Genomic DNA, 25,688 nt, shown 5'->3' on the forward strand with positions numbered 1-25,688 from the left:
TTGCAGCCTTTATTTTTAATGGGTTTTTGATAGGTGGCTCCTGTAATTCATTTCTTTCTTGTGATCACACTTTCTGTCCAGGTGCCTAAAGCCCCTCCGGGCACTAGGTGGGATGGTAACTGATTTTGAATAATAATACAAAAATAATAACATGGCTGTCAGTAGATGTTCCCTCAGCTCCTCTTATTTGCAGTCGTTTTACAAGCATTAATAAGCTGCTGCACAGGCCCTTTTGGGAGGTCAGCCCAGTCACCTGTCATGTTTCATAGAGGTGGAAACAGAGATATGGAGAAAATAGACTTGTCCAAGCCCCAGCAGAGTGGGTGTTGAAACTTGTCTCGGGAGCTATGTACTGCTGGGTTCACACCCTGCGAGCGCCCAGGCGAGGATCACTACTCAGGCGCGAGGGGCCGAAAGCGTCTTGTCTAGGGTGCCCCACAGGCGGTTTCACCCTCCCACGGGGACTGCGGGGCAAGTCAGTCCTCAGCGGCTTAGATGCCCGTTTGAAATTCTCCCCGTTCATTCTCTGCAAGCCCCCTTTTCATTTTATGAGCGGATTTATCTGCGCAGAGAACGCGTCCGTGATTCCTCCCGGATTTAGAAACTACCTAATTTTGCTATTTTTAAAGCTGTCGTTTAAAAATCCGTGCACACGGACTCACACTCCTCGGGGAGTAGGGGTGGGGGCGGGGGCGTGGGGACCGAGAGGACGTGCTGGGGAGAGAACAGCTTGGCTCTCTGCTTCCCAGCGCGCACGCCGTCCCCTGGGGGCGCACTCCTCCGAGAGCGCGGGAGGGTTTGCGGCCCACAGCAATTTGCGCGGTCCAGACCCTCTGAGCGCCCCCGGCGTCGGACCGCGCAGACCTGCGCCCCCTCTCGCCTGCCAGGTGGAGTGCACGGCCGCCGGGTCACCGGGCCCAGGAGGAAGCGGGAGGGGCCGGGAGACCGAGCAGGTGGCGATTAGGTCAGACTCAGAACATTCTTGGACCGCTCCAGTGGATATAAATAACCGACAGGCAGGCTCCGAAAAATCCCAGGGTGCAGGGCAAGGGGGTGAGGAAGAAGGGATTTAAGAATGAACCGTGGTACAAAATCTGGGAATAAGAACACGTGGGGGGGAGGAGCTCATGACTTTCTGCTCCACCTCCACAGCGTGTCGGACCCAGTCCTCAGAATGGGCCGTCAGATTGGCCAGGAGGGCTATGCAAGGAAAAGGCAAGGCTTTGGAGTCCCGGCCCTGCCCGACGACAGATCTTGTACAAGGTGCTAAAGGTCTCTGAGCCTCAGTTTCTGCATCTATACAATGGGAGTCCTAATGCTTACAAGGGGATGGTTATGAGCCTCTCCAGAGTTAACGTCTAAGTAAACGTCTAAGTTAACTTCTAACTTTTAAGAAAGCTATGCTCAGTAAGAAGAGCAAGGCAGTGTAGCACCCCCCAGGTCTCCCTCCAAAGGGAGCCGGTGCAGGCCGGACTCCTTCCCGCTTCCACGGCTCTCCCAGGTTCTGCCGAGGCCGGGGAGGGGCAAAGCCGAAATCAGACTCCTTATAGCGCCACCGCCCTGGATAGGCGGCCCTGGCGCTCCTCGGGCGGGAACCGAGACCCCACGGCCCGCGCCCCGGGAGCCGCGCCTGTCGGCGCGATGCGGGCAGCTCCTGCGCCCCGCCGCTGGCCGGTGGGGTTGGGGCCCGCGGCCGCGAGGAGAGGGCGGGGCTGGGGGCTGGGCTTCCCGGGGGGAGGGCCCGGCGCGCTCCGGGAGGCGGCGGCCCGGGCCCGGGAGCGACAGGACTTGGGTCGGAGCGTGGCCGGACCCCCCCACCCGCCGAGGCGCCCTGGGAGGACGCGGTGAGTGCTGCTCGGGAGGGGACGGTGGGGAGGCGGTGGCGGGAGCCGCGGCTAGATAGAGCACGCCCTCTCCTCCTCCCGCTCCTGAAGTTTGCAGTGGGATCGGCTCCAGCCCCGGGAGTCCCGGGGTCGCCGCGCTTTGCGTGAGCGCGGCAAGAGCTGCCGCCGCGCCGAGGGGGAGGACCCTTCTGCGGCGCCGCGCGCCCGGCACTTTCCCAGACCTGCCGCGGGGTTGGGGGGGGGGGGGTAGGGAGGCGTCGGGGCTGGCGGGCCACCCCATCTCCTGGGGCCCCTCAAAGGTCCCCGACCGCCCGGGGACCCCAGCAGAGGCCTCGCTCCCCAGCGACCCCTCGCCCTTAGCAAAGAGTCCCAGTTCCTGGGGCCGCCGGTCCCGGGCCACCATCTGGAGTTGCCGGCGGCGCGGGCCAAGGCAGGGTGCGCCCCCTCCCCTCAGCGGTGGCCGACGGGCCCCCACCTCCCGCCGAGACCGAGTTCAGCGAGTTTGGCCGAGAAGTCCTGGAGTCTCCAGGGCCAGGCCTGGCCCGGCCGCTCCTCGTGGGCTCCACCGGCTCCGACGTGTGCGGCGCCCGGCCCGCAAGCAGGGCGCCCGTCCATAAGGGCTTTGAGGCCAGAGACCGGCGGCCCCTGGGTTCGGAGGCTTGGTGTGAGGGCTCCGGGTTGGGAGTGCGTCATCGGGGAGCTGGCACCTCAGGCGGGGCAGGTCGGGTTTCCAAAAGTGCCCCTTTGTTATGCCCCTCCCGGGCCCGGCCTCCTCCCCCTTCCCCGCGCCGCCCCTCCCCCAGCCTCGGGGGCCTCCCTGGCTGCAGGTTCCGGTGGCTCTTGCCTGAGCACCCCTCTCTGGACCGGTCGACCGCCCGCCTCGGTGCCGTCAAATCCGCGGGCGGATCGGGAGGGGCTGCCGGGAGAAGAGGTCCTTGGGCGCAGCCTGTGACTCAGGACGGAGCCTGGGCAAGGGCAGGACAGCAGGGCTCCCTCCCAGGGCCTTGCCCTGGGACTCGGGACAGGGTCGGGCGAGTACCTCCCGGCCTCCTAAGGGAAAGTGGGTTCTTCCCTGAACCCCGAGACTCCCTACCTTGGCTCAGGACGCTGTGAGGAGACCCTGCCAAGCCCAGTTAGGTGCTGGCTCCCTGGGTGGGAAGGTTCATGATCTGCTTCGCGAGCTCTTGGCCGTGGCAGGAGTGTGTTGGGGACCAGGCGGGGTCTCTGCCGGGGTCGGGAGACGCAGGGGGCTGGCCCTCCTCGGCAGGGGTCAAGGCACAGGCCCATTCCCCCCACTGCTGGGTCCGCTGGGGCAGTGGGGCTGGCTGTGCCTGGGGCTTGGGCTCGTGTTTGCTCTGGGAGGCCGGAGGGAGCGGTGCCAGCCCTGCACACACAGCTCGCTCTGTTCTGGGGCCAGAGAGAGGGAACGGGTGGGGGGCAGCTCTCCTGGGAGCCGGGAGCCGGGAGGCTGGGGCAGGCAGGGGGCCCCGGCCCCTGGATGCCTGGCTGGGATAGCTCTTGAGGCCCTGGGGTTTACAGCTGCAGCTCTGTTCCTCTCCATCTGGTTGGCACGTCCTTTCTGGGTAAATGGGACAGACTCAGGAGGAAGCCAGGGGGAAGCGCTGAGGACCCCGGAGGGGCGGGCTGCTCCATCCTTCTCTGGGCCCAGGCAGCTCCGCTGAGGGCCCAAGCTCTCCCTGCTCTGAACTGAGAGGCAGAAGCCCACTCAGGCCATGCTTTCTCAAAGCTGCCACAGCCCGTGCATTTCCTGGTCTTCAGGTGGATATCGTTTGTGTTTTAAATTCAGCTACTAACTCGAATATCTGGAGGAACACAAACTGGACCCTCAGGAAGTCTCTGCCAATATCGTCACAAGGCAATATGTGATATATACCCGGAGATATATACAATGTGATATACACCTGGAGAGAGGGGTGGAGATTGGGGATGGAGAAATGGGAGGGTGCCTGGAGAAGATGCCTCACTCGATTTTCTTTAATAACAGCTTTATTGACATATACCACACAATTCACCCATTTAAAGTATTGTTTGTTTAGTTGCTAAGTTGTGTCTGACTCTTTGTGACCCCGTGAACTATAGCCTGCCAGGCTCCTCTGTCCATGGAATTTCCCAGGCAAGAACAGTGGAGTGGGTTGCCATTTCCTTCCCCAGGGGATCTTCCCCACCCAGGGATACGAACCTGAGTCTCCTGCATTGGCAGGTGGATTCTTTACCACTGAGCCACCTGGGAAGCCCTCACTCTTGAGTTTTGCAGGGTGGGGAGGCAGTCAGTTTGGGGGAGGACTGTCATAGAGCCCTGCCTTGGGGGCAGTGAACACACTGTTCTCCCAGGCCTGGCCGTGTCCCTGGGGTTTGCTCAGAGGAGGAAGTGGTTTCCTTCTAGGGGCTTGAGTTGATGCTGGGGACAGCTGAGACCCTGCCCAGAGATAGGCAGGGAGTGGCCGCGTGCCTCTGGGTCCTCCAGCCCCCCGGGGGGAGCTCTGGGGCTGGAATCTGCCTTGCCCTCCCCCGCAGTCCTGGAGCTGCACTGTTTTAACTGGCTGATCACCTACCTGTCTGACACCTCGTGCTGCCCCAGACTCTGGGCTTTTGGAGGGTGGGGCTGAGTTACTCATTATTCACGGAATCCTGTGGGACCTCAGGGATGCCGTGGAGCAGGATGAGTGTCTCTTGTGACTGTCAGGCTCCTCACAGGTCTTGTTCGCTGCCTTGGGTCTTATACCAGTGTTGGCACTGAAACAGGGAAGAAGGCGGGATTTCCATTTTGGGAGGGAGCCGAGGCCCTTTAGGAGACGACAGTATAATGCACTTGTTCAAGCTTCATGGCCAAGATAAGACTCAGACCTCCTGGCTCCCAGTGTGCTCTGGCCAGTGAGGGGAGCTCCTGGGGTGTGGCTGGGTACCCTCTGACCTGGCTGGGTCTGGGGAGGGGTAGCCTTGTTCCAGGAGAGGCCACAGAGCCCTGGCTTGGGCAGGCGTCCCCTTATTTCATCTGCGGTCGGGGCAGTGGGGCCCTCTGCCCACTACCCACCCCCGCCTGCCATGTAATCCCCGGCTGGACCGTGTGACCCGACTGGCATTCTCCTGGCTGGAATCTGGCGCTTCTGACAGCAGTTGCTATATCGGGGGAGCTGGGCACCGCCCTGGACGTGGTCAGCCCCACCCTCACCGCCTGCTTTGCTCTTGTTAGCGTCGAGGCAGGATCACGGTGGCAGCTGTGAGGGCTGGACACCCAGGTCTCCGGAGTGAACCCTAGGCCCAGGTACATGGAGTGAGCTGGTGGGGAGGGCAGGCCAGGGCAAGAGGAGGAGCCGTGGGACGACCATCTTTGCCCTCTTCGGGCCCCTCCTGGGACTTCCAGACCCCTGCCTGCTGAGTCCTGGCTCTTGACAGTTCCTTGGGGAGTGGGGATGGCAGTGGGGGGTGGGGGGCAGAACCTAGGGATAGCAGAGGCTCTTTGCCCGCCCCCGAAGTGCGCCTGGCTTTCCTGCTTACCCCTCTGCCCTCTGCAGCCCCAATCCGCCACCATTCCGTGCTGCGGGGACACCATGGCTCCAGAGGAAGAGGCTGGAGGGGAGGCCCTGGAGGGCAGTTTCTGGGAGGTGAGCAGCTGGGTGCCAGCTTTGGGGGTGGTGCTGAAATGCCCACCCCTCTCAGGGCCCATCCACCTGTCCCAAGGAGAAGCCTCGTGTCAGCCCTGGCCCCCGGGGGGGGAGCGGCTCCCCCGGGGCGACACCAGGCTTCTCGTCTCCTGCACAGGCTGGCAACTACAGGCGGACCGTGCAGCGGGTGGAGGACGGGCACCGGCTCTGCGGGGACCTGATCAGCTGCTTCCAGGAGCGCGCCCGCATCGAGAAGGCCTACGCCCAGCAGCTGGCCGACTGGGCCCGCAAGTGGAGGGGTGCCGTGGAGAAGGGTGAGCCCGCGCTTGGCCCCGTGGGGAGGAGAGGACCGCCAAGGCGGGGCGGGGGGGGGTGGTGCAGCCAGGCAGGGCAGTTTCTTTTTGCACCTCTTGTGGAAAGTTGGAGGCTTCCCTGTCCGCCTTCCCTTTAAAGAGAGAAGGTCCTCCTGGTTATTCTTACAGTTGTGCTCTTAGGGTTTGCCAAGCACCCTCATATGAGTTACTCTGGTATTTCTAACAATGCTGTGAGCTTCCCTGGTGGCTCAGTGGTAGGGAGTCTGGATCCCTGGTAGGCTTGGATCCCTGGGTCGGGAAGATGCCCTGGAGAAGGAAATGGCAACCTGCTCCAGTACACTTGCCTGAGAAATCCTATGGACAGAGGAGCCGGGCAGGCTACAGTCCATGGGGTGGCCAAAGAGTCAGACGTGACTTACAACCAACCAACCACAGCCCTATCATGGAGATGGTCTTGTTCTAACTATTTGCTAGAGGAGAATGGGATACTTCAGAGAGGCCAACTGACTTGCCTGAAGTCACACAGCTAAGAAGAGTTAGCGCTTGCCCACAGGTTTTTCTGCTTTGGAGCTTGGGCTCCTTCTATCCAAACAAGCTGCCTTCGTTGGGGACAGACACTAGTTCTTCCCTCTGGGGCAACAGAGCGTAGTGATTTTTACCACACACCTGGGTTTGGATCTGAGCTCCACCTGTAGCTGGAATGCTCGGAGCAACGAATTTCCCTTCTCTGGGCTGCCTTTTCACTTGTTCCATGTTGTTGGTGATGCCATCTTCACAGTGGTGGATGAGTCAAGCATTCAGTGGGACCGTGTGTCCAGGCACACAGTAGGTGTTCAGTCAGCAGCAGCTGACGTCACTTGTCGTTCATCTTCGCATCTCTGCCCCATGCCTGGCACCCAGAAGCCCCTGCTGGGGGCTGCCAGCAGCCCGGGCCCAGCCCCAGCTCACCTTTCCCCGCAGGCCCCCAGTATGGCACGCTGGAGAAGGCCTGGCACGCCTTCTTCACGGCGGCCGAGCGGCTGAGCGCGCTGCACCTGGAGGTGCGGGAGAAGCTGCAGGGCCAGGACAGCGAGCGGGTGCGCTCTTGGCAGCGGGGCGCCTTCCACCGGCCTGTGCTGGGTGGCTTCCGCGAGAGCCGGGCGGCCGAGGACGGCTTCCGCAAGGCCCAGAAGCCCTGGCTCAAGAGGCTGAAGGAGGTGAGCCCGGTAGGGAGGAGGGACCGCAGAGGCCCGCCCCCTGCCTGGGTCGGCCCGGGGCGAGGAGGGGCCGCTGCGCAGGGTCCTGGGTCCAGCACGGTCGGTCCCTGCGTGTGCGCCAGGTTGAGGCTTCCAAGAAGAGCTACCACACGGCCCGGAAGGAGGAGAAGACCGCCCAGACGCGGGAGAGCCACGCAAAGGCAGACAGCGCTGTGTCCCAGGAGCAGCTGCGGAAGCTGCAGGAACGGGCGGAGCGCTGCTCCAAGGAGGCGGAGAAGGTACAGGCTGAGGGACCGGGCAGCCCAGCTCAGGGCTCCCTGAGTGCTTTCTCCAGCCCCCGGCATTGCTCTCGTCTTCACCTGCCCCCTGCTCTTCATCTTATCATGTAACATCGGACCCCGAGAAAGATGGGGCTTCCCAATGGCCTTAGTGATAAAGAATCCAGTACCGATGCAGTCGAGATGTGAGTTTGATCCTTGGTTAGGGAAGATACCCTGGACAAGGGCATGGCAACCTACTCCAGTATTCTTGCCTTGGAAATCCCACAGACAGAGGAGCCTGGCGGGCTACTGTCCACGGAACTGCAAGTTGTCAGACACGACTGAGCGGCGCAGTGTGCACGCACCAGGGAAAGAGGATGCTCTAGGCAGGAAAGAAATGGTGCGGTGTGGGCCACTGGGATAATCTTAGCAGTTGAGGAGACCTTCCCAGCTGCTTTCCTTTCTGTGTGCCCCTTGGGACAAGTTTTCATGTTGCTCACTTGGCCAGAGCGCTTTTCCTCCAGCTCCGCGTATCCAGGGCCTCCCTGTCCTCTGAGGTGCTGCTCTGTTTCCACTGCTGGGAAGCCTTTTCTGATTTCTTCCACAGCTCCCCATGTGTGTGTGTGCCCGTGCATGTGAGGCCCGTCATGTCTGCCTTGCGACCCCAAGGACTAGTCCATCAGGCGCCTCTGTCCTTGGGAACACTGGAGTGGGCTGCCGTTTTCTGCTCCCATAGGTTAACCTTATCGCACTCTGTAACACCTTTTTGTTTGTTTGTTTGTTTATTAAATTTGAAAAAATCTATTTTAAAAAATTTATTATTTATTTGTTGGGTGTTAGTTGGGGTGCTCAGGCTAAGTTTCCCTAAGATATGTGGGATCTTAGTTCCCCAACCAGGGATTGAACCCACGTCCCCTACGTTGGAAAGCGTCTTCTTAACCAGTGGACCACCAGGGAAGTCCCTCCACCGGACTCTTAAAGCTGCTGGGCCTGAATGTCACCTCCCTTGTTAGGCTCCTGGGGTCCTCGCGGGCAGGAGCCAGGTTTCCGGGCCCTGGTGCTTAGCTCACAGCAGGTATGCAGGAAAGACTAGCAGAGTCTGAGTGGGGGAAGAAGGTCTTGTCCTCACCAGAGCCCCGCCTCTCCCCACCCAGACGAAGACCCAGTATGAGCAGACCCTGGCGGAGCTGCACCGCTACACCCCACGCTACATGGAGGACATGGAGCAGGCCTTCGAGAGCTGCCAGGCGGCCGAGCGCCAGCGGCTTCTCTTCTTCAAGGATATGCTGCTCACCTTACACCAGCATCTGGATCTCTCCAGCAGTGAGAGGTACGGCCTGCCGGGTGGGCCTGGAGATCTGGGTGAGGCTTGGCTCTCTCCCTTCGCCTCTGGGCTCTGGCTGGGCTGAATGAGACGGGGCAGGGTGTGCATGGTGGGGGTAGGGTGGGGAATAGAGGCCCAGGGCTTCCCCGCCTGAGGGTTATACCCGGGGCACAGGTTCCACGAACTCCACCGAGACCTGCATCAGGGCATCGAGGCAGCCAGCGACGAAGAGGACCTGCGCTGGTGGCGAAGCACCCATGGGCCGGGCATGGCCATGAACTGGCCCCAGTTTGAGGTACCTGTTCCTGGCAGGCTGGGGTTGGGAGATGGGGTAGGCTCCCACTGGGCTTACTCTGGTGCTCCAGCAGGAGGCTGGGGTTTGGGATGGAGTAGGTATAGGTGGTCTGGATGGTTCTGGCTGCCACCAAGCCTACAGCCCAACCCAACCCGACCCTGAACTCTGTCCCCACAGGAGTGGTCCTTGGACACACAGAGGACGATCAGCCGGAAGGAGAAGGGTGGCCGGAGCCCTGACGAGGTTACCCTAACCAGCATCGTACCCACCAGAGATGGCGCTGCACCCCTGCCCCAGTCTTCGGGGTCCCCGCGGTGAGAGCCAGGATTCAGGCTGTGGGAAGGACACAGCTCTGCCCGCTGCTGTGCGCTCCTCCTTCCTCTCTCTCTTCCCTTCATGCCCTTCACACCTGAAGTGGGTTCAAAGCTGGTGTTCTGAGTTGTAGAGATGCCAGTTTATATGGTGGTCTGCCAGGTGCTCCCCACACTCCCTCTCATGTACTGCCCGTGTCAGCTCTGCGTGGCCGGACGTGTGCCTGAGCTTGCAGGCATTCGTGGCAGAAGTCAGGCTAGAATCCTGCAGCTTTTCCCCCACCTGCCTCTCCCTGGGCTCCTGTAGGGGGGAGCCCTCGGCCCTGAGTCCCAGGCTCCTGCTCAAGCCTGCCCCCTTGTTCTCCCCCCTCTAGTGGCAGACACGAGGAGGAGTGGTCAGATGAGGAAAACCCCCCCAAGGCTGCCACGGGCGTGCGGGTGCGGGCGCTCTATGACTACGCGGGGCAAGAAGCCGATGAGCTCAGCTTCCGAGCAGGTACCCTAGAGCCCCGCTCCTGGTCCTTTGCAGGCTGCAGCCCGTCTCCCTCGCCCCTTTACTAGTCTGAGCAGGAATGTGGAGAAAGGGAAGCCAGATGCTCATTTTAAGCATCTGGTGCTTAAGCTTACGTGCTCTGAGCTGAAGACTGCTCTAGGTACCTCCCTGCTGGTCCAGTGGCTAAGACTCCATGCTGCCAGTGCTGGGGGCCCGGGGTTTGATCCCTGGAATGAGATCCAACTAAGAGTTCACATGCCACAACGAATGATTCTGCATGCACGCTGCAACACAAATTGAAGATATTGCATGTGACTTCTAAGACCCGTGCAGCCAGATAAATATTTTTAAAAAACTATTAAAAAAGAAAAAGGCTGCTCTGGGTCCATCCCGCAGGAGTCAGTGTGTCTGCTTGGAGCCCTCACCTGCCTCTCAAAGTCACCAGCTGGGGCCTGACTGCTGAATTCAGGGCCTGGGGGTGGGGGGTGGGGGTGGAGTGGCTGACTTTGACCTCCCTCTGCCTGAGCCTGGTCTCTTCTAGCTGGGTTCGCCGACTACCCCCTCCCCCTTAGTCCTTGACCCAGTTGCAGGAGTGGGGCGGGCAATCGCCAGTGACCAATCCCCCTTCTCGCAGGGGAGGAGCTGCTGAAGATGAGCGAGGAGGATGAACAGGGCTGGTGTCAGGGCCAGCTGCAGAGTGGCCGGATTGGCCTGTACCCTGCCAACTACGTGGAGTGTGTGGGGGCCTGACCTGCCCTGGCAGCCCTTATGCAATGTTTCTCCACCCTGAGTCAGAGCCCAGCTTGTCTGGACAGCCGGACCCGAGGGCCCTGAACCATCCTGACCCCTGCGACCGCTCTGTCCCTCCAGGAGGGAGGAAGTCCTGGAACCCAGGGAAGGTGGGGGGGCCTTGTGTCTGGGAAGGGACTGGTAGGGAAGGGCCAACTGAGTCTAGGCTGAGGGGAAGATGGGGAGGTCAGGAAGTGACCGAAAGGCTCAGGGGTGCCTGGGCCTCCCCAAAGGGTCCTCCAGTCTCCCCGGGAGCTGTGGACCCAGTTCCTGGTCTGTTTTGGGGTTCCTGGGGTTGACTTGGGGTGAGTGTAGTTCTGGGCTAGCAACACTCTTGTGGCTTGTTCTAGTGTGTATTAAACTTCAAAGAAAAAAAAAACGGCTTCTGTGCATCTTTTTCGCTATTGCACCCTTGCCAGGCGGCCGAGGGCATCTGGCGGGAGGCACTGGGGGGAGGTCGTGGGCCTGCAGTATATAGCGGGGGCGGGGGTTGGGCGGAGGTGAGCCAGGTTGGTGCCTGCTCTGGGACCCTAACCTAACCTGGGGTCCCGCAGGGGAGTCGTGATCAGACTTGGTGCGAGGCATCCGAAGATGGGTGGAGGTCGGGAGCTGAGCTCTGACCGGAGCGGGAGCCCCGCCAGTTGATCTTCCCATTCAGGTCGGCGGCACCGCGAGTGTTTGGTAGGGACGGTCAATCATTACTCACCGTTCGGGAACTGACCCGAACCGAGGCCGAGGGCCGAGCCTAGCTGCCCACACGCTTCTGGGAGGTGGCCCCGCCCCCCTGGGGGCGGGGCGCGCGGGGCGCGGTTTGGGCCTGTGGGCGAGCCGTCGCCCCGCCCTGCCCGCGGATTGGCCGCGGCGCGGCGCGGCGAGGAGTCGGGCGCGCGCGCGTGGAGCCCGGGCCCCTGGCGTCACGGCGCACGCTCCGCCGGCCGCTCGCCCGTTGGCCTGCGTCGGGCCGGTCGCCCCGCCCCTCGGCGGGCCGGCCTCCGCTGAGGCCCGCCCGCTGACCCTCCTAGGCGGCCGCGGATTGGCTCGTGGCGGGACCCGTCGGTCGCGCTGCTGTTCTGGGAAGGAGAGAAAATGGCGGCCGAGCCGAGCAAGACCGAGATCCAGACGCTTTTTAAGAGGCTTCGCGCAATTCCGACCAACAAGGTGCGGGAGAGGGAGGCGTGCGGGGCCCTGGGCGGGCCGAGAGGGTCTCCCCCGGGTCCCCTGGCGTCTGAGGGATGGGGAAGGGCCGGCGTGGGCTTCTCTTCCTGGGTTGTCAGCGCCCGGCCTCGACTCGAGGCCCCTGACCGTTCTCTCATCTCCTTCTCTGTCCAGGCCTGCTTCGACTGTGGCGCCAAGAATCCGAGTTGGGCCAGCATCACGTACGGTGTTTTTCTGTGCATTGACTGCTCCGGGGTGCATCGCTCCCTGGGCGTCCATCTCAGCTTCATCAGGTGTGGTCTCCTCGCGGCTGGTCGGGACTTGAGTGCTCGGCAGGGGAGAGTGGGCTGCCTGGACTTGGACCGCCCTGAGTTTAGTGTTCGCCAGACTCTCACGGATGGGAACCGCCTGTGTGGGCTTCTTGTTACACTGGCGGTTCGTCTCCGCGTCTGGGTCAGAACTCTTCGCTGGTAGTCATGCTCGACTCTCGAAATGTTAGTTTCGGGGGGAGAGTTACCTGCGTTGATCTAGTTGGTGATACGCTGGAGCGAGACTCTGGTTGTCCTTAAGAGGAAGGCTGAGTCCAAGCTTCCATTTCCTTTGGCATCTGGAAAACAGTTAGCACCCTTTTGACTACATGAGAGTGGAGCAGAGCTCTCCCGGACAGGGTGGAGTGGAGGAGACAGGCTGGTGGCTGGGGAGGGTTTTGGGGTGCCTACTGCAACCCGAGGCCAAATGACAGGTGTGGGTCTCTCAGGGAAGCGTCTCCTGGAACCTGCTGGTAGGTGACACACAGCCCTTGCACACAGGTCCACAGAGTTGGATTCCAATTGGACTTGGTTCCAGGTGCGGTGTATGCAGGTCGGCGGGAATGCCAATGCGGTAAAGCTCCTCCTTAGCATCCTCCTGCCCCCATTCTTCTGTCCGGGTACTCACCTCTCAGTGACTTCTTGGAGGCCTTCTCTGTTTCTCTGTTCAGAGGATTCTCTGGTCTGTGGCAGCTCTGTACGCTGTTCTCTAAACTTGGACATTGGTCACTGTTCTTCTCAAAGGGGCTTTGGATTCAAACTAACTGGGGCAGACATTCTTGGGGAGAGGCCAATGGAGTTGGGGCCTCCACGGTCGACCAGCTCTTGTCGGCCTGGAGGAAGGATGGGTGTATCATGCTGTTCCCAGGCAGAGTTGAGTGAGGGTTAGGCTTCAGACATTCATCCTACAGGATGGGTGGCTGTGTTATCTTGCAGGAGTTTCTGAGGAACTTTTTGAAAAACTGCTGGTGTCAGCAGTGTGTATCATTCTCTTTGAGTAATAATGGGGCTGTTGTGTGTGTGGGGGGCGGGGGGCGCCTCTTTTGCTCTGGGAAAAATCACCTGTAGCATGTTCTCACTTCTTGGCTCACCAGACAGCCTTTTTCCGCCAACATGGATGCACAGCCAATGATGCCAACACCAAGTATAATAGTCGAGCTGCCCAGATGTACCGAGAGAAGATCCGGCAGCTGGGGAGCACGGCCTTGGCTCGGCATGGCACTGATGTGAGTTCCTGTTCCTGGGGCTGGGGTCGTGGGGGGAGTGGGTATATTCAGAGTCCTGTGTTTCAGTGGTGTCTTCTCCTTTCTAGCTTTGGATAGACAGTGTGAGTACTGCTCCCAGTCACTCCCCAGAGAAGAAGGAGTCCGATTTCTTCTTGGAACATACTCAAGTGAGTGCCACAGGAATGTTTCCCACAGTTGTTCCTGACAGGTGGTTTACTTACTGAGGCTGAGGCCCAGTCACAGGCATGGATCCTGTTCGCCTTGGTGTGATATCCCCTACGGGGAATGTGTGGGGCCCACTGCTGGGTAAAGCTGGCTTTTTCCTCCTTTCATAAATAGGGTTGCAGTGTGGCCCTCCTTAGGAACAGAAACCCTATAAAGTGGGGTGCTAGGGAGGATGAGAAGATACTTGAAGGCTCAAGAGATATCAGGAACCCAAATAACTTTTTCTGGGTTCTTTCCCTATGTGAAAGGATTCCCTCCCAAGAAACCCACCCCCGGAGGTTTCCCTCTGTTGGTGCTGGGTGCTCAAGTCAGACTTTGTCTGTTTGGATCCCTGCTCTTCTGCTTGGCCTTTCTAGTGTGGGGTAAGATACCTAATGTGTTAAAACCTCAGTTTCTAAGATGGAGAACTATTTACCTCATAAGTTTGTTGTGATAATTAAACATATTTATGTGTGAAAAGCCCCTAAGACTTGTACCTGGCACATGGTGAGTGACCATTGGTTGTTGGTGGTTATTCAATTAGGGAAATGCATTCTAGGTGTAAGTAAGTAGTGAAGAGGTGGTGATGGCTGTAGTTTCTCTTGTTTTCTTCCATTGTGCTTAGTCGCTCAGTTGTGTCCAACTCTTTGCAACCCCATGGACTGTTGCCCCCACCAGGCTTCTCTCTCCATGGAGATTCTCCAGGCAAGAATACTGGAGTGGGTTGCCATGTCCTCCTCTGGGGATCTTCCCAACCCAGGGATCACACCCAGGTCTCCCACATTGTAGGCTGATTCTTTAATGTCTGAGCCACTGGGAGAGCCCTCCATAGTGAACAGCAACTATAATTTTACTCGCTAACCTCCAGTTTCCTTTCCTCACGGGCTTAGAGTAGGGCCTTGTACCCCCAAGGTACTTGGCACTCTTTGCCAGCAGGAATGGCTCATTGAGGCTTCTGTCATCTGGTTCTTTCAGCCCCCTGCCTGGAATGCACCAGCCACTGACCCATCAGAGACCCAGCAGCCAGCCCCGTCTGCAGAGAGCAGTGGCCTGGCACGTGAGTTCAGCCCATGTTTCAGCCGTGTACCCTGGTCTTGGCAAAGGGCTTGAGGCAGAGGAGTGGGACACCTGACCGAGGGAATGGAAGCGAGGAGTCTCGTGTATCTCTGGGTGGGCTGGGAGTTACTTAAGTCCCCTAGGGAAACTGGTAGGAATTCCTTCTCTTATTTGGTGGCCTCAGAAAGCTGAGGAAAGCAGTGCCGTCACTTTGAAGAGCAGCTCATAGGAAGTTTTTGAGTGTCACACCTAATTTCCACCATTGCATTCACAGAGCCGGAGCATGGCCCCAACATGGACCTGCTTGGCACCTCACCCAAAGCCTCTCTGGGTCAGTATACCAGCTGGCAGGAGTGGCGTGTCTTGGGAGTGGGTGGGCCGTGGGGGTTCTCTTCAGATCTGCTGCTGCCTGTGTGGACTGAGGTCCCAGGAGACCGAATTCTTGTCTCTCTGGAGTGGGGCCTGAGATTGAAGCTGTGGCTGCAGCGTTGACCAAAGGAACTTCAGAGCAGGCCCTTGGCGGATGGTGTCCCAAGCCTGGGTCTGCCTCAGCGTGTGGGCCTGGGCCTGGCCGCTATGAGGCTGGACACCTAGCCCTGGAGGCTGGCGCAGGACTGGCCTCTCTGGTCCATTTCATGACACAGGGAGACAGCTCTGAGCTGTTAATGGCTAGAGGCGACGCGGCCCTTTCCTAGCCAGTCCCTGGCCTTTCAGCTCTTTTCTGTCTTCTTGGTGTCCTTCAGACTTAATTCAGGGTGAATGATCCATTTGTTGCCCTGGTTTGTTTTGTTGACCTTTGGGGGTTGGGACCGGAAACCATCAGAGTGACCGTCACGATCCTGTGAGAAGGCTGATGTGGCCTGGGTCTGGTGTGAGGCTCTGTAGAGGCCTCTGGGCTTGGGAGCTGTATGGAGGCTCTGGGGTAGGGCCCGCTGTTAGCCATGAATCTGTTTCTCTCCAGAGTCCATGTATCTGTCACCTAAAGGGGTTCTTCCTGCCAGAGGTAACCTCCTGCTGCTTTGGGAGCCCCTTGCATGCCAGAGGCTGGTGTGTGGCGCCGCCCCGGCCTGGCAGTCTGTGTGTGGGGTCAGGGCCTTTGTCTCTGGTGCTTCAGGTCTGGGTCCTTACATCCATGTGCTGGGAGTTAGTAACCGCCCCTAACCGTGTCCATCTTGGCTTGGACGTCCTGACACCATTGGCTGGAGCTGGTGGTGGCAGCTGTGCGTTTCTCTGCCTGAAGCTGTTCTTCATAGAAGCTCTTGCCAGGAAGCTGCATGGCGTGGACCAAGCTGCCGCCTCTGATGTCCCTTTGTCTCTCCTCATGCCCCACCCTCTTCCTCACACAGAACCGAAAACCTCCCTCATTGGCAAGAAGAAGCCAGCAGCAGCGAAGAAGGGGGTAGGTGGGGAGAGGCAGTATGGCAGGGTGGTTAGGGGCTGGGTCAGATCTGACCACTTTGGTAAATGACTGTATGACTTTGGTAAAGGTGTGTAGCTTCTCTGTGGCTCAGCTGTGAAAGGGCTGTCAAGAGACCTGTCCTTAAGGGCTCTTAGGAGGAGTCAGCGAGACTGTGTGCCTAAGTGCTTGGCTCATCCCGGGCCTGGCAGCATTAGACCTCCGCTGGGGTTGCATGGGCCGCCTCATGCCTGCCTCCAGGCAGAACCACTCTTCTCCCTCTCCACCATGCGGGTGGGCTCCTATTTTTTTTTTGTTTTTAAACACTAAACTTTAAGAAGGAACCCTTTCCTTGGGGGTGTCCCCTCCATGCCAGGGAGGGGAGGAGGGGACAGAGGACATTGTGGTTGGCAAAACTCTCATCACATGATTCTCTTCCCAGCTGGGTGCCAAGAAGGGCCTAGGGGCCCAGAAGGTGAGTAGCCAGAGTTTCAGTGAGATTGAGCGGCAGGCCCAGGTGGCAGAGAAGCTCCGTGAGCAGCAGGCGGCTGATGCCAAGAAGCAGGCCGAGGAGTCCATGTGCGTGTCTGCCAGAGAGGCCCTGGCTTACGTGGGGTTGGGTGGGCAGGACAGGTCAGGATGTCTGCTGAACTCTGGCACGCTTGCCCCCTCAAAGGGTTGCCTCCATGCGTCTGGCCTACCAGGAGCTCCAGATTGACCGTAAGAAGGAGGAGAAGAAGCTGCAGAACCTGGAAGGGAAGAAGCGAGAGCAGGCCGAGAGGTTGGGCATGGGACTGGTGTCCCGAAGGTGAGGTTCAGCTTTGGGGTGCGGCAGGGAAATGCCATTGTTCTCCGGGGAACCTCTGGAGGTTCTTCCTAGTATTCTCAGCTCAGTCTTCCTCTGAGGCTGAATAGATGGCCTTGCTTATTGTCTTCAAGCACCGAGTATAGTGCTTGGCATGTGGTAGGTTTGTGCTCGCCAGCTATTTGTTTAACGAGTCAAAACACAGGATCAGGTGCTCTTTCGACTGTCCGAGAGACCAGGGTCGTGTTTCTTCATGAGGGCGCTGACGGCTCTTTGGATGGAGGACAGTTCTTTATTTCTCAGGATCTTCCCAGGAATCACAGGGCTTTCAGTATTCTGACCCCTGCTCTCTAAAGGCTGTTAGTGCTGACAGCTCCCATAACACCTGGAAATACTCCTGGACTCTCAGATGCCCCTGGTTGGGTGGTGCCCTTCCTGTTTCAGGACCACTGGGTTTAGGTTGCTGTGGTTTTCTTAAACAGAAATAAGAGCTGCTCACCAGTTCTCTTAGGCGTTTTGTTTACTTTACATTGAGAGTTAGCGTTTGGAGATTTCAGTAATATTAGATTTTTTTTATCTCTTTTAAAAATCAGAATATCTGGCAGTGCCAGAGTGAGAAACCCTGGCTACGGTGAGCTTGTGCTAAGTGGTGCCTGCTCCTCTCCAGGGTGTGAGCTTTGCCAGTGGCTTTATTTAAACACAACAGTCCTATGCAGGAGGTATTATTGTCCCTTTTTAAAAATGAGAAAATTGAGACTCAGAGCAGTTAAGCAACTTGCTTGAAGCCCAAAATACTAGTAATTGGTCCAGCTAGATATTGAACATAGAACTCTTTCATATTCAGCATTTGTAGCCATTATACTATGTTGCTCAGGTAGAAGACAAAGCTGGGTATTTCTACTTAATCTTTCAGGGTGTGGTGAGTTAGATTTCAATTATTCCCTTTCAGTCTGTGTCCTACTAGTGTGACCCACAGCTAATCAGGAAAACAAAATTTACTCCAGATTGCATCTCTTGCTCGTCCCTGTTTTGGTCACAGAAATTACTGGGTTAAAGGCTATACTTAATTTTTTTTATTTTTTGTATGCAGTAGAATCTTATTTAAACCTAGCCTACCCTGTTTAAAACTCTGTTGCAAATAGTAACTCTGTGGAGTTCTGCCAGCCAAAAGCTATAGATCTTAATGAATTTATTTAAATGAAACTAATCCTTAAAATGCCCCTGTGGAGTTTTAACACAGCAGGGAAGAGAGGCATCACGAGTTAGTACTGCCTGCCAAATTCAGTGCCTCTTCTCCTTAGGAAACCAGATAGCAGATTCAGGTCTTAGTGCGTAAGGCCAGACTCTAGTTTGAAATGCTTTGTTCTTTAAAAAAACAAGAAAAGGATGGGTTACTTAAGAACTCATCCTGTGATGCCATTAGACTCATTTTCCTGGTGCTGGGGCATTTTCCATCTCTTCCTTTCCGTTTGTGTCCCTCATGGTGCAGGATGTGGCTCATGGGACCACAAGCTGAGGACAGAAAGCACTACTGTTTGGCGCATAGTATCACTGAGATCAGGCAAACGGCCGTTGGCCTGGGAAACCCTACTTGGAGAAGACGAAGCTGATAGGTTGACAGGGGAGGTGCCCTCCAGCTCAGCACAGGGCCTAGCACTCCCTGCTGGGCCTTGACCAGCCCTGGGTGCAGGGAGGGGAAGAAAGTTCTGGGTGGTGCTCAGTGAGGGAGAAGCGGGTTTCTGCCCACAGCTGGGCGTCTTCTCTTGTGCGGTGACACAGATGCCCACTCTGCTGTCCCGCCCCGGCCCTGCCTCTCTCTGCAGCTCCGTCTCCCACTCGGTGCTGTCTGAGATGCAGGTGATCGAGCAGGAAACCCCAGTGAGTGCCAAGTCCTCCCGCTCGCAGCTGGACTTACTTGACGACGTTGGTACCTTCGCCTCTGGGCCTCCAAAGTAAGGCTGTTGTTGGGGTGCAGGCTTGGCTGCCGTGCTCCTCACCCAGCTTCTCTGAGCCTCTCTACCGTCTCCCTAGGTACAAGGATAACCCCTTCTCCTTGGGGGAGAGTTTCGGTTCCCGCTGGGATACAGATGCTGCCTGGGGTGTGGATAGGATGGATGAGAAGGAGCCGGAAGTGACCATCTCCAGCATCCGGCCGGTTTCAGAAAGGTGGAGGACCGTCCCCTAGGACGCCCGTGCTGGTGGCAGTGCTCTGTAGCTGCACTGGCCGGCTTGGTGGCCGCCACGCATGCGGTCCCGAGTCCTGCAAGAGTGCCTAGTGTTAACGTAGGGACCGAGTTTTTTAACTTAAATAAATTTGGATAGCCACTAGTGGCTATCAGACTGGAGAGTGCAGGAAGCCGGCCTGGGTTTGAGCTGCGCTCTCGTGTCTCAGAAGGCCTAACTAGCCTGCTGTGCTTGGAGTCCATTTCTGCCAGGAGGGGCCTGATTTTATGCTTCGGTTCCCAACCTCCCGACAATTATGTGTCTCTGGCCCTCATCTAGGAATTTTTTAAAAGCATCTTCCATGTTGATCTGGGTAATGATTAACTGATAAATATCTGCAGATAACCCATTAGGAAGATGGGGACATAACTCATAACTTCTCAGGGCCGCTTTAGGGTTAAATGAAACTGACAAACGCCGAGCTCTGTGTGTGTCAGGGTCAGGTGGCGGTGACCTTACCCCTTCTCAGCAAGACCGAGAGGCTTTTGAGGGTAAAAGGGTGATACTCATAATTACACCAAGGGAGGAGGTGTAAGTCCAGGCAGACTGAGAACTGGATCATCCTAGTGGTTTGGGGCAGAAGCCTTGGCCCCTCCAAACCCTGTTTCCATGCTGCCTAGGGAAGGGAACAGAAGTTCTCTGTGTTGTGGCTTCAGTGTGGAGGAGAGAGGGCCCCAGGTCTAGAGCTGCAGTCAGGCGGGACTGTGGGGAGCACCGCCAGGAGGCCTCGGCTTGTCACAGGGTAGCAGTGCTCCAGGGACACTTCCCTGGAGGCAGTGGGGAGAGTCAGAGCCGTTGTCCCGTGTCCACTCCTCAGAGTCACCAACCGGAGGGAGGTGGAGAGCCGGAGCTCAGGCCTGGAGTCGAGCGAAGCACGTCAGAAATTTGCAGGAGCCAAAGCCATCTCCTCCGACATGTTCTTCGGGCGGGAGGTGGATACTGAGGTGAGGTGGTCCACCCTGAGCCTGGAGGCAGCAGGCGGAAGTGGACTGTCTGCCCTGCTGTTTGGGTTTTAGCACCCAGGTGGCTTGGCCCGTGTGAGTTCTGGGTCAGTGGCGCAGAGAGCCGCAGACCTCACCTTTTCCCCGCCACAGTATGAAGCCAGGTCCCGGCTCCAGCAGCTCTCGGGCAGCAGCGCCATCAGCTCATCAGACCTCTTCGGGGACGTGGATGGCTCGCATGGAGCAGGTGGGCCCGGGGCCGGGGCCGGCACCAGGAGGGCCTGCTGGCCGAGTGGGAGGGCCCTGGGGGCTGGCAGGGGCTTCCTGCGGGCACTGGGTCACCCCCTCCCTCCTCTTACAGGCAGCGTGTCCCTGGGGAATGTGCTGCCCACGGCTGACATCGCCCAGTTTAAGCAGGGTGTCAAGTCTGTGGCCGGGAAGATGGCCGTGCTGGCCAATGGTGTGATGAATTCTTTGCAGGTGAGGCTGGACCGCGTGACCTGGGGTGGGAGGAGACTGGAGGGTAGTGCTGAGAAAGCGGCCTTCTCTACCACGTCCAGACTCAGCTGCAGGGTGGCCTCAGCCCGAGAGGGTGCCTTTTCTTTTCTTGGAGGACAGCTTCCTTCCTCTAAGCTAGGCCCCGGGGCTGGGCCTCTCCCTGAGATGGTGTCATGTCTACACTGATCTTCCCCCACTCTAGTCCTCCTCCCTCTCCAGCTTCTGTGTGATCAGGCAGGGCGTCCCCCTGGGGATCTGACCACACCCCCTTTCCTAGGTCACAGTAAATAGGAGACAGTCTCTGCCTGGGTGAGATGGGTGCTTGATTTCCTCACTCACCCCTCCCCACAGGCCCCCAGTCCCTTGGGGTGTGTTGGGGGAGGGTGTGCTCGCTGGGAAACTGCTGTAGGTTAGAGACTCTGACTTGGTTTTTTTCTTTCCATCATCCCCAGGATCGCTACGGTTCCTACTGACCCAAGCTCCGTATCTCAGACCTTCGGTGGTGGCAGAAGCAGAAACCTCATGATTCCTCAGCCTGGGGTGTTTGCCTTGTGGAAGCTGGGGAGGAATTGTTACTTTATGCCTGTGGTGTGAGTGGGGTGGCCTGTGAGGAGCTCCAGTGAGGAAGGGGCAGCAGCAGCCCTGACCTCCGCCTGGAGACCGGGCCCCTCACTCCCCTCCCTGCACACCCCCGTGTGCTCCACTCACCAGTCCTGCCCCCCACGCTGCTGCTCTCTTGGCCTGCCACCCTGGGGGTGAGGGGAGGGCATTCCCTCAGGATGGCTTACTCTGGCTCTAGGCCTTCCCCGAGAAGGGAGAGTGAAAAGTGTAAGGCTGTTGTGCCGGCTCTAGGATCCTTCCAGGTGGTCCAGGCGGTTGGCCCCCGGCTCTGGAACCGGCAGGGAGGTCTGGAAAGAGTTCTGCTGTGGATCAGCCCCCAGGGAGGGAGGCTGTGGACATGCTGCTGCTGCTCCTGTGGTCTCTCCCGGCACCGAGAGGGCAGGGCACGGGAAGGACCTCTGTCTGGGCCTTGCTAAGGGTTAGAAACTGGACCTGGTACCTAAAGCTTTCATTTGGATCGGACTAGAGGCCCGACTTCTCCTGTCTCGCTGACCCTTTCTGCAGCGATCGCTCGGAGGACTCCTCCTCCTGGGTGTGTGCAAGTCCTCCCGTGCCATCCGTGGTGGACTGCGGTCCCTCGGAGACTCTGTCCCTTCTTCCCCTGCTTGGTGGCCGTGGTGGGTCTGCTCTGCCCGGGGCTCCGCCCTGGATGCCTTGAGCGTAGTGCTGGCTGAGGAAGCAGAGGATGTGTGGGACGAAGCGGCTTTCCTTTGCACTGTCCTGGCCTTGGGACCCTGGGCAGCACCCCCACGGAGAGCTCGCAGCACCTGCGGAGTGGCAGGTCTCGGCCGCGGGCCACGCTCCGTACCATCCTTGGTGCCACCTGCCCCTGCTGCTGGCAGCCTGGGCCCCCCACCTGTGATGGGGGCTGGGCTCCCCGAGCACCGCCGACCACTGTTCCCAGCACCCTTCCCCCAAAGGGACGTGACTTCTTTCTGGACTGTTTGTATTGAAACAAAGTGGTGTTGAATAAAGCCCCGACGGGGCCCTGGGCCTCCGGTGGTCTGAGTGGAGGACTGTCCTCTCTGGATCCTGTCCCCCTGCCCGCGCAGGCCCCTGGCCTCACTCTCTGGGCTCCCACTGACACAGGCAGGGCGTTGGTGCCGAAGCGGGGGGCACTGTCTGCGGGGCCTCCAGCTTGTCTCTCCTCTGACAGCCAAAGGCCCCTGGCTCCTTGGCCCTGTGCTGCCGCGAGCTCCGGTGCGGCCTCCACCTCAGCACCCTGTTGCACGCGGGGGAAAGAGCTGGCGTTAGTTGGCCCTTCGTGGCACCCCCGAGAGCTGTGCGTGGGCGGGCGGCCTCCGCAGCCCTGCCGCTAGCCCAGCAGGCTTGGCTGGGGGCGGGTGTCTCAGGGATGGTGGGGGGAGAGAGCAAGTGTGTGTGTGTCTCTCTCAGGGGAGTTAGAAAAAAAAGACCTTAATGGAACTCTAGGAAGGTGCGTGCCTGTGTGCGAAGGAACTCTAGGAAGGTGCGTGCCTGTGTGCGCGTGCATGTAAACCCATGGCCTGGCAGCTCCCCCAGATGGGACTTCTGGAACATCTCTGTACCACCTTTGGCGGACAGTTGTAAACCACTTGTCTGGGAGATGGGTGATGAGAATGGACGGGTGGAAGGAGCCATGGGGCTCTAAGCCAGTGATGTCCCAAGTGCGGAGTCATCAGAAATTGTGAAATCCTTGGGAGGTGCTCATAAAGACGTTTCTGTGTCCTGCCCTCAGGCTGGAGGGGTGTGGTCGTATGCCTTGTACACAGGCACCCCAGGTGACTGAGGCAGCCAGCGGCTTTGCATGGCTCCCAGTCAGCTGGAGGCTGGAGATCCCTGAGCCCTCACCACGTGGCCTGGAACTTCTGGCCCTGGGCAGGCAGAGCTATGGGAGCCAGTCCTGTAATTCTCCAGGGGGTGCTGGTCTGGGCAGGGATGAGCCTAGGAAAATGTGGGTGCCCAACGGCTTCAGAGGAGGAAGCCTGCTCTGCTTGGGTCCTAGGGTGAGTTTTACTTTCTGGAAGTTGCAGGCCACACATCTTACTGTCTAGCTTTGGCTGGAAGCTGGTAACTCCTCCGCCTGTCTTGTTCATAGCTGCACCCCCACTGACCTAACCCTGAGCAGGTGCTTAGAAAATGTTTAATGAAATGGGTTAAAAGACTGCAACGGCAACCCTTTGTGGCCAGTCTCTCAAGTTATGGGCACCTGGCCTTGAACTATCTGAGCTTGTTCCTGAAAGCTCTGTCCCACTGTGACCACCTTTCCCATGAAAGGCAGAGATCATGTGCAGGTAGCAAGTCCCTCTTTGCTCATGAACTGAAGCAGGTCTCCAGGCTTGAGTGGTTCTCTGTCCCCCAACTTCCCAGTCCTGCCAGAAAAAGCTGGAACTTGGCACCAAAACCTCAAACTCGCCCTTTCTCTTCACCCGTCTCATGGCAGACTCACCACTTACCAGACACAAGGGACTTTATTCATTTCACATATTTAACTGTTAGACACAGAGGAGACTTGAAGCGGTTTCTGAAAGTGAAATTTCTTTTTTCCCACCCTTCTCCACCTTATGGTTAGTGGCTAGTCCTCTAGCAGGCTACCATGGCTATATCCTCCTAATACTTGCATCGCTGGGTGTCACCCTTGACCATCAAGGCCCTGCATGGTTCCTGGAACTGCTGTGAGGAGATGGGGATGGTCAGCAGAAGGGTAAAACCAAGTCACCCTTCCCGTGGCCTCAGCTCAATCTGCCCTCAGCTTGGGGCCTGGTGAAAAGCTGACTGACGGGAGAAAGTAGGCTGTTTAGGTAGGCTTTCTAGGGTCACTGCTTAGCTTGGCTGATCATCAGAACCTCTCTGGCGCGTCTCTGGGCTGGGGCTGTCACTTGGCCTTTTCACCAGTAGAGGGCAGCTCGGCACGGGTGGGAGAGGAGATGCCTGGAGTCCCAGGGGTTGGAGAAGGTGGGGACGTGAGTGGGTGGGGAGCTGGGAACTGGACCCAGAGCTGGGTCCTGTACTGTAGACAACACCCTTCGGACTCCTCAAGTCTCGGACTCATCTGTCTCTTCAGTGGAGCCATCGCTCTCTGCATCCACTTTGCGGGCAAGATGGAGGGGTCTCCAGGGGGAGCCAACCCGGGGAGGGGTGCGGGGAGGCAGGCAGCTGGCCTCTGGACCGGCAGTGACCGAGGTGACCAGGCCTGGGATCTGCGCCAGCCTGAAGAAGGGGAGACACCCGAGGGAGCGAGGTGCCCTCGTGTCCAGAGACTAGGACCCCCCACTCACTCTGGCGTGTGAGTGAGACCACGGGCTGCCTCCCCAAAGGATTCAAAGAGCGGCCGCCTCAGGCCTCCGCTGGCCCCCAACCCCTCTGACCGACGGACAGGTGCTGTGTGGCCCAAGTAGGGGTCTGATCCGCCTGAGGTTTGGTGCCCACAAGGGGGCAGCATCTTCCCACCCAACACTTACAGCCGCTCCAGTTCCTCGTCCATGGCTGGGTCGTGCATCAGGTCCCCTTTGTCGGGCAAGGCTCCTAGGGAATAATTGGGAGCACAGAACTTAACGCGAGGGTCCTCCACCCGGGCTTCAGCCAGACAGCCCCTTGCCCAGTAGCCGCCTCTGTGCCCCTCATCGTCATGTCTGCCTGCAGTGTCGACCCTGGGAGAGCTGATCTGGAAGATTCAGGGAAGAGGTTTAAGATCTGCTCTGGGGGCAGTAAGCCCTAGGTGCTGCTGGGGAAATTTAGTGAGCCCCCCTGCCTACCCTCCCCAATCGTAACTACGAGACAGCCCCCAAATTCAAAGTCACTGCACAAACAGAATGAGCTTCTTCCAAGACTGGATGGTATGTTGTGAGGTGGTGCTACTGGTAAAGAACCCGCCTGCCAGTGCAGGAGTTTGATCTGCCTGGGTCAGCAAGATCCCCTGGAGAAGGAAATGGTAACCCACTCCAGTATTCTTGCCTGGAGAATCCCTTGAACCGACGAGCCTGGGGAGCTACAGTCCTGGGGCTGCAAAGAGTCAGACAACAACGGCTGAAGTGACTTAGACTCATGCACGAGCTGGTGCCGAGGGTTTCGTCCTTTCCCGAGGCCCCAGGTACTGAGCTGAAAAGCAGCCAGAGACACAGGACATGGCCAAGGCCCCAAAGGCCAGAAGTTGCTTAGTTTTGTGCCTCCAAATCAGGGGGATTCCACTTTGGGGACAGAATGGTAAAAAATGCTGTCTCAGCTCCTCCCGGGAGGGTCCCAGGGCAAGAAGGGAAGGCGGGGTCGGGATGAGACCGGGCTCTCCTTGCTCAGCCGCAAGTCGCCAGGAGGGGCGCTGTCCCTTCTCTGACATCACTCAGCGGGTTTCCCCCGCTACAAACGAAGGGCAGTCATTCTCCGACATCGGGAAAGGAGGGGTCCAGGGTGCCTCCTGGGGCTGTTACCAGTGGGAGGGAAGGTAAAGCTGGAGTCTGCAGATAGATACTTACCCTCAAACGTAAGAGAAAAGAGCCGCCCTGCTGGTCAGAAGCTAGTTAACAGTGCTGGTCCCTGGAAAGCCTCGACCTTAAAATTGTCCATCTGGCTCTACTTCAGTTCCTGACCTTTTCAGATGATGCTTCCTGGCGCCTTTTGTTCTAAGTTAGTGGTGATCACACTGTGTTGGATGGAACCCTCGTGTGTGTGTGTGCGTGCGTGTATGTGTGTTGCCCTCAGGACTAAGGGAACAGGACAGCCCCCCTCCACAGTTGGCTGCACCTGGGGTAGCTCAGGTCTCTTTTCCATACATGGGAGATGCAGGTGAGGACAGAGACCCTACGCTTCTTTCCGTCTCCCACTGGTCCAGCA

The 25,688-nt window shown here is 58.5% G+C and overlaps 4 protein-coding genes and 1 long non-coding RNA gene across 10 annotated transcripts in view; 2 read left to right on the forward strand and 3 right to left on the reverse strand.

The window, feature by feature from the left end:
* Positions 1–3,133, reverse strand: part of DDB2 (damage specific DNA binding protein 2) — a 35,408-nt gene extending 32,275 nt beyond the window's left edge. The window contains exon 1 of the mRNA XM_020871322.2: positions 2,938–3,133. The gene's annotated coding sequence lies outside the window, so the exon portion shown is untranslated. The remainder of the gene's footprint in view (positions 1–2,937) is intronic.
* Positions 1,735–10,828, forward strand: PACSIN3 (protein kinase C and casein kinase substrate in neurons 3). 3 transcript variants are annotated; one of them, XM_020871358.2, is made up of 11 exons: positions 1,735–1,844; positions 5,056–5,127; positions 5,378–5,467; positions 5,625–5,781; positions 6,742–6,977; positions 7,100–7,255; positions 8,392–8,567; positions 8,736–8,856; positions 9,034–9,170; positions 9,542–9,663; positions 10,295–10,828. In XM_020871358.2, exons 3-11 carry the CDS (start codon positions 5,414–5,416, stop codon positions 10,408–10,410), a joined length of 1,275 nt encoding a protein of 424 aa, XP_020727017.1. In that variant the 5' UTR covers positions 1,735–1,844; positions 5,056–5,127; positions 5,378–5,413; the 3' UTR covers positions 10,411–10,828. The 3 variants fall into 3 exon arrangements, with proteins under 3 accessions (XP_020727017.1, XP_070329174.1, XP_070329173.1); XM_070473073.1 differs by lacking the exon at positions 5,056–5,127 and having other exon boundaries at positions 1,740–1,844; XM_070473072.1 differs by lacking the exon at positions 1,735–1,844 and having other exon boundaries at positions 3,368–5,127.
* LOC139037076 (uncharacterized) lies at positions 8,001–11,230 on the reverse strand. The gene is made up of 3 exons (XR_011489869.1): positions 11,156–11,230; positions 9,795–9,887; positions 8,001–9,265 (listed from the first exon to the last, which is right to left on the reverse strand). It is a non-coding gene; the product is annotated as an uncharacterized lncRNA (long non-coding RNA).
* A 248-nt stretch (positions 11,231–11,478) lies between these two features.
* ARFGAP2 (ARF GTPase activating protein 2) lies at positions 11,479–21,895 on the forward strand. Of its 3 annotated transcripts, XM_020871331.2 has the most exons (17): positions 11,479–11,607; positions 11,779–11,897; positions 12,414–12,486; positions 13,007–13,138; positions 13,225–13,305; positions 14,318–14,399; positions 14,673–14,729; positions 15,360–15,401; positions 15,745–15,797; positions 16,237–16,373; positions 16,471–16,602; positions 18,423–18,551; positions 18,631–18,765; positions 19,640–19,766; positions 19,917–20,010; positions 20,125–20,243; positions 20,714–21,895. In XM_020871331.2, exons 1-17 carry the CDS (start codon positions 11,536–11,538, stop codon positions 20,732–20,734), a joined length of 1,605 nt encoding a protein of 534 aa, XP_020726990.1. In that variant the 5' UTR covers positions 11,479–11,535; the 3' UTR covers positions 20,735–21,895. The 3 variants fall into 3 exon arrangements, with proteins under 3 accessions (XP_020726990.1, XP_070329175.1, XP_020726994.1); XM_020871335.2 differs by lacking the exon at positions 15,360–15,401 and having other exon boundaries at positions 11,480–11,607; XM_070473074.1 differs by lacking the exons at positions 14,673–14,729; positions 15,360–15,401.
* The window catches only part of CSTPP1 (centriolar satellite-associated tubulin polyglutamylase complex regulator 1), a 205,163-nt gene continuing 201,286 nt past the window's right edge, over positions 21,812–25,688 (reverse strand). The window contains exons 8-9 of one of the 2 annotated variants that reach the window (XM_070473076.1): positions 24,323–24,386; positions 21,812–22,104 (exon numbers count right to left, since the gene is read on the reverse strand). In XM_070473076.1, coding sequence (XP_070329177.1) covers positions 21,945–22,104; positions 24,323–24,386 — 224 coding nt within the window. In that variant the 3' untranslated portion in view covers positions 21,812–21,944. Of the gene's footprint in view, positions 22,105–23,313; positions 24,072–24,322; positions 24,387–25,688 lie in introns of those variants that run through there. The other variant, XM_070473075.1, reaches the window with a different exon arrangement.

The sequence above is a fragment of the Odocoileus virginianus genome, chromosome 10 (genome assembly GCF_023699985.2).
Source record: "Odocoileus virginianus isolate 20LAN1187 ecotype Illinois chromosome 10, Ovbor_1.2, whole genome shotgun sequence".
NCBI classification, from domain to species: domain Eukaryota; kingdom Metazoa; phylum Chordata; class Mammalia; order Artiodactyla; family Cervidae; genus Odocoileus; species Odocoileus virginianus.

Bases quoted from the DNA above. Each gene is read 5' to 3' on its own strand.
- ARFGAP2 (XM_020871331.2), top strand. From the start codon at position 11,536: ATGGCGGCCGAGCCGAGCAAGACCGAGATCCAGACGCTTTTTAAGAGG. The intron at 16,374-16,470 runs GTGCGTGTCTGC...GCCCCCTCAAAG, and splicing joins AAGCAGGCCGAGGAGTCCAT to GGTTGCCTCCATGCGTCTGG. The intron at 20,244-20,713 runs GTGAGGCTGGAC...CATCATCCCCAG, and splicing joins GTGTGATGAATTCTTTGCAG to GATCGCTACGGTTCCTACTG.
- PACSIN3 (XM_020871358.2), top strand. From the start codon at position 5,414: ATGGCTCCAGAGGAAGAGGCTGGAGGGGAGGCCCTGGAGGGCAGTTTC. The intron at 7,256-8,391 runs GTACAGGCTGAG...CTCCCCACCCAG, and splicing joins GCTCCAAGGAGGCGGAGAAG to ACGAAGACCCAGTATGAGCA. The intron at 8,568-8,735 runs GTACGGCCTGCC...CCCGGGGCACAG, and splicing joins GATCTCTCCAGCAGTGAGAG to GTTCCACGAACTCCACCGAG.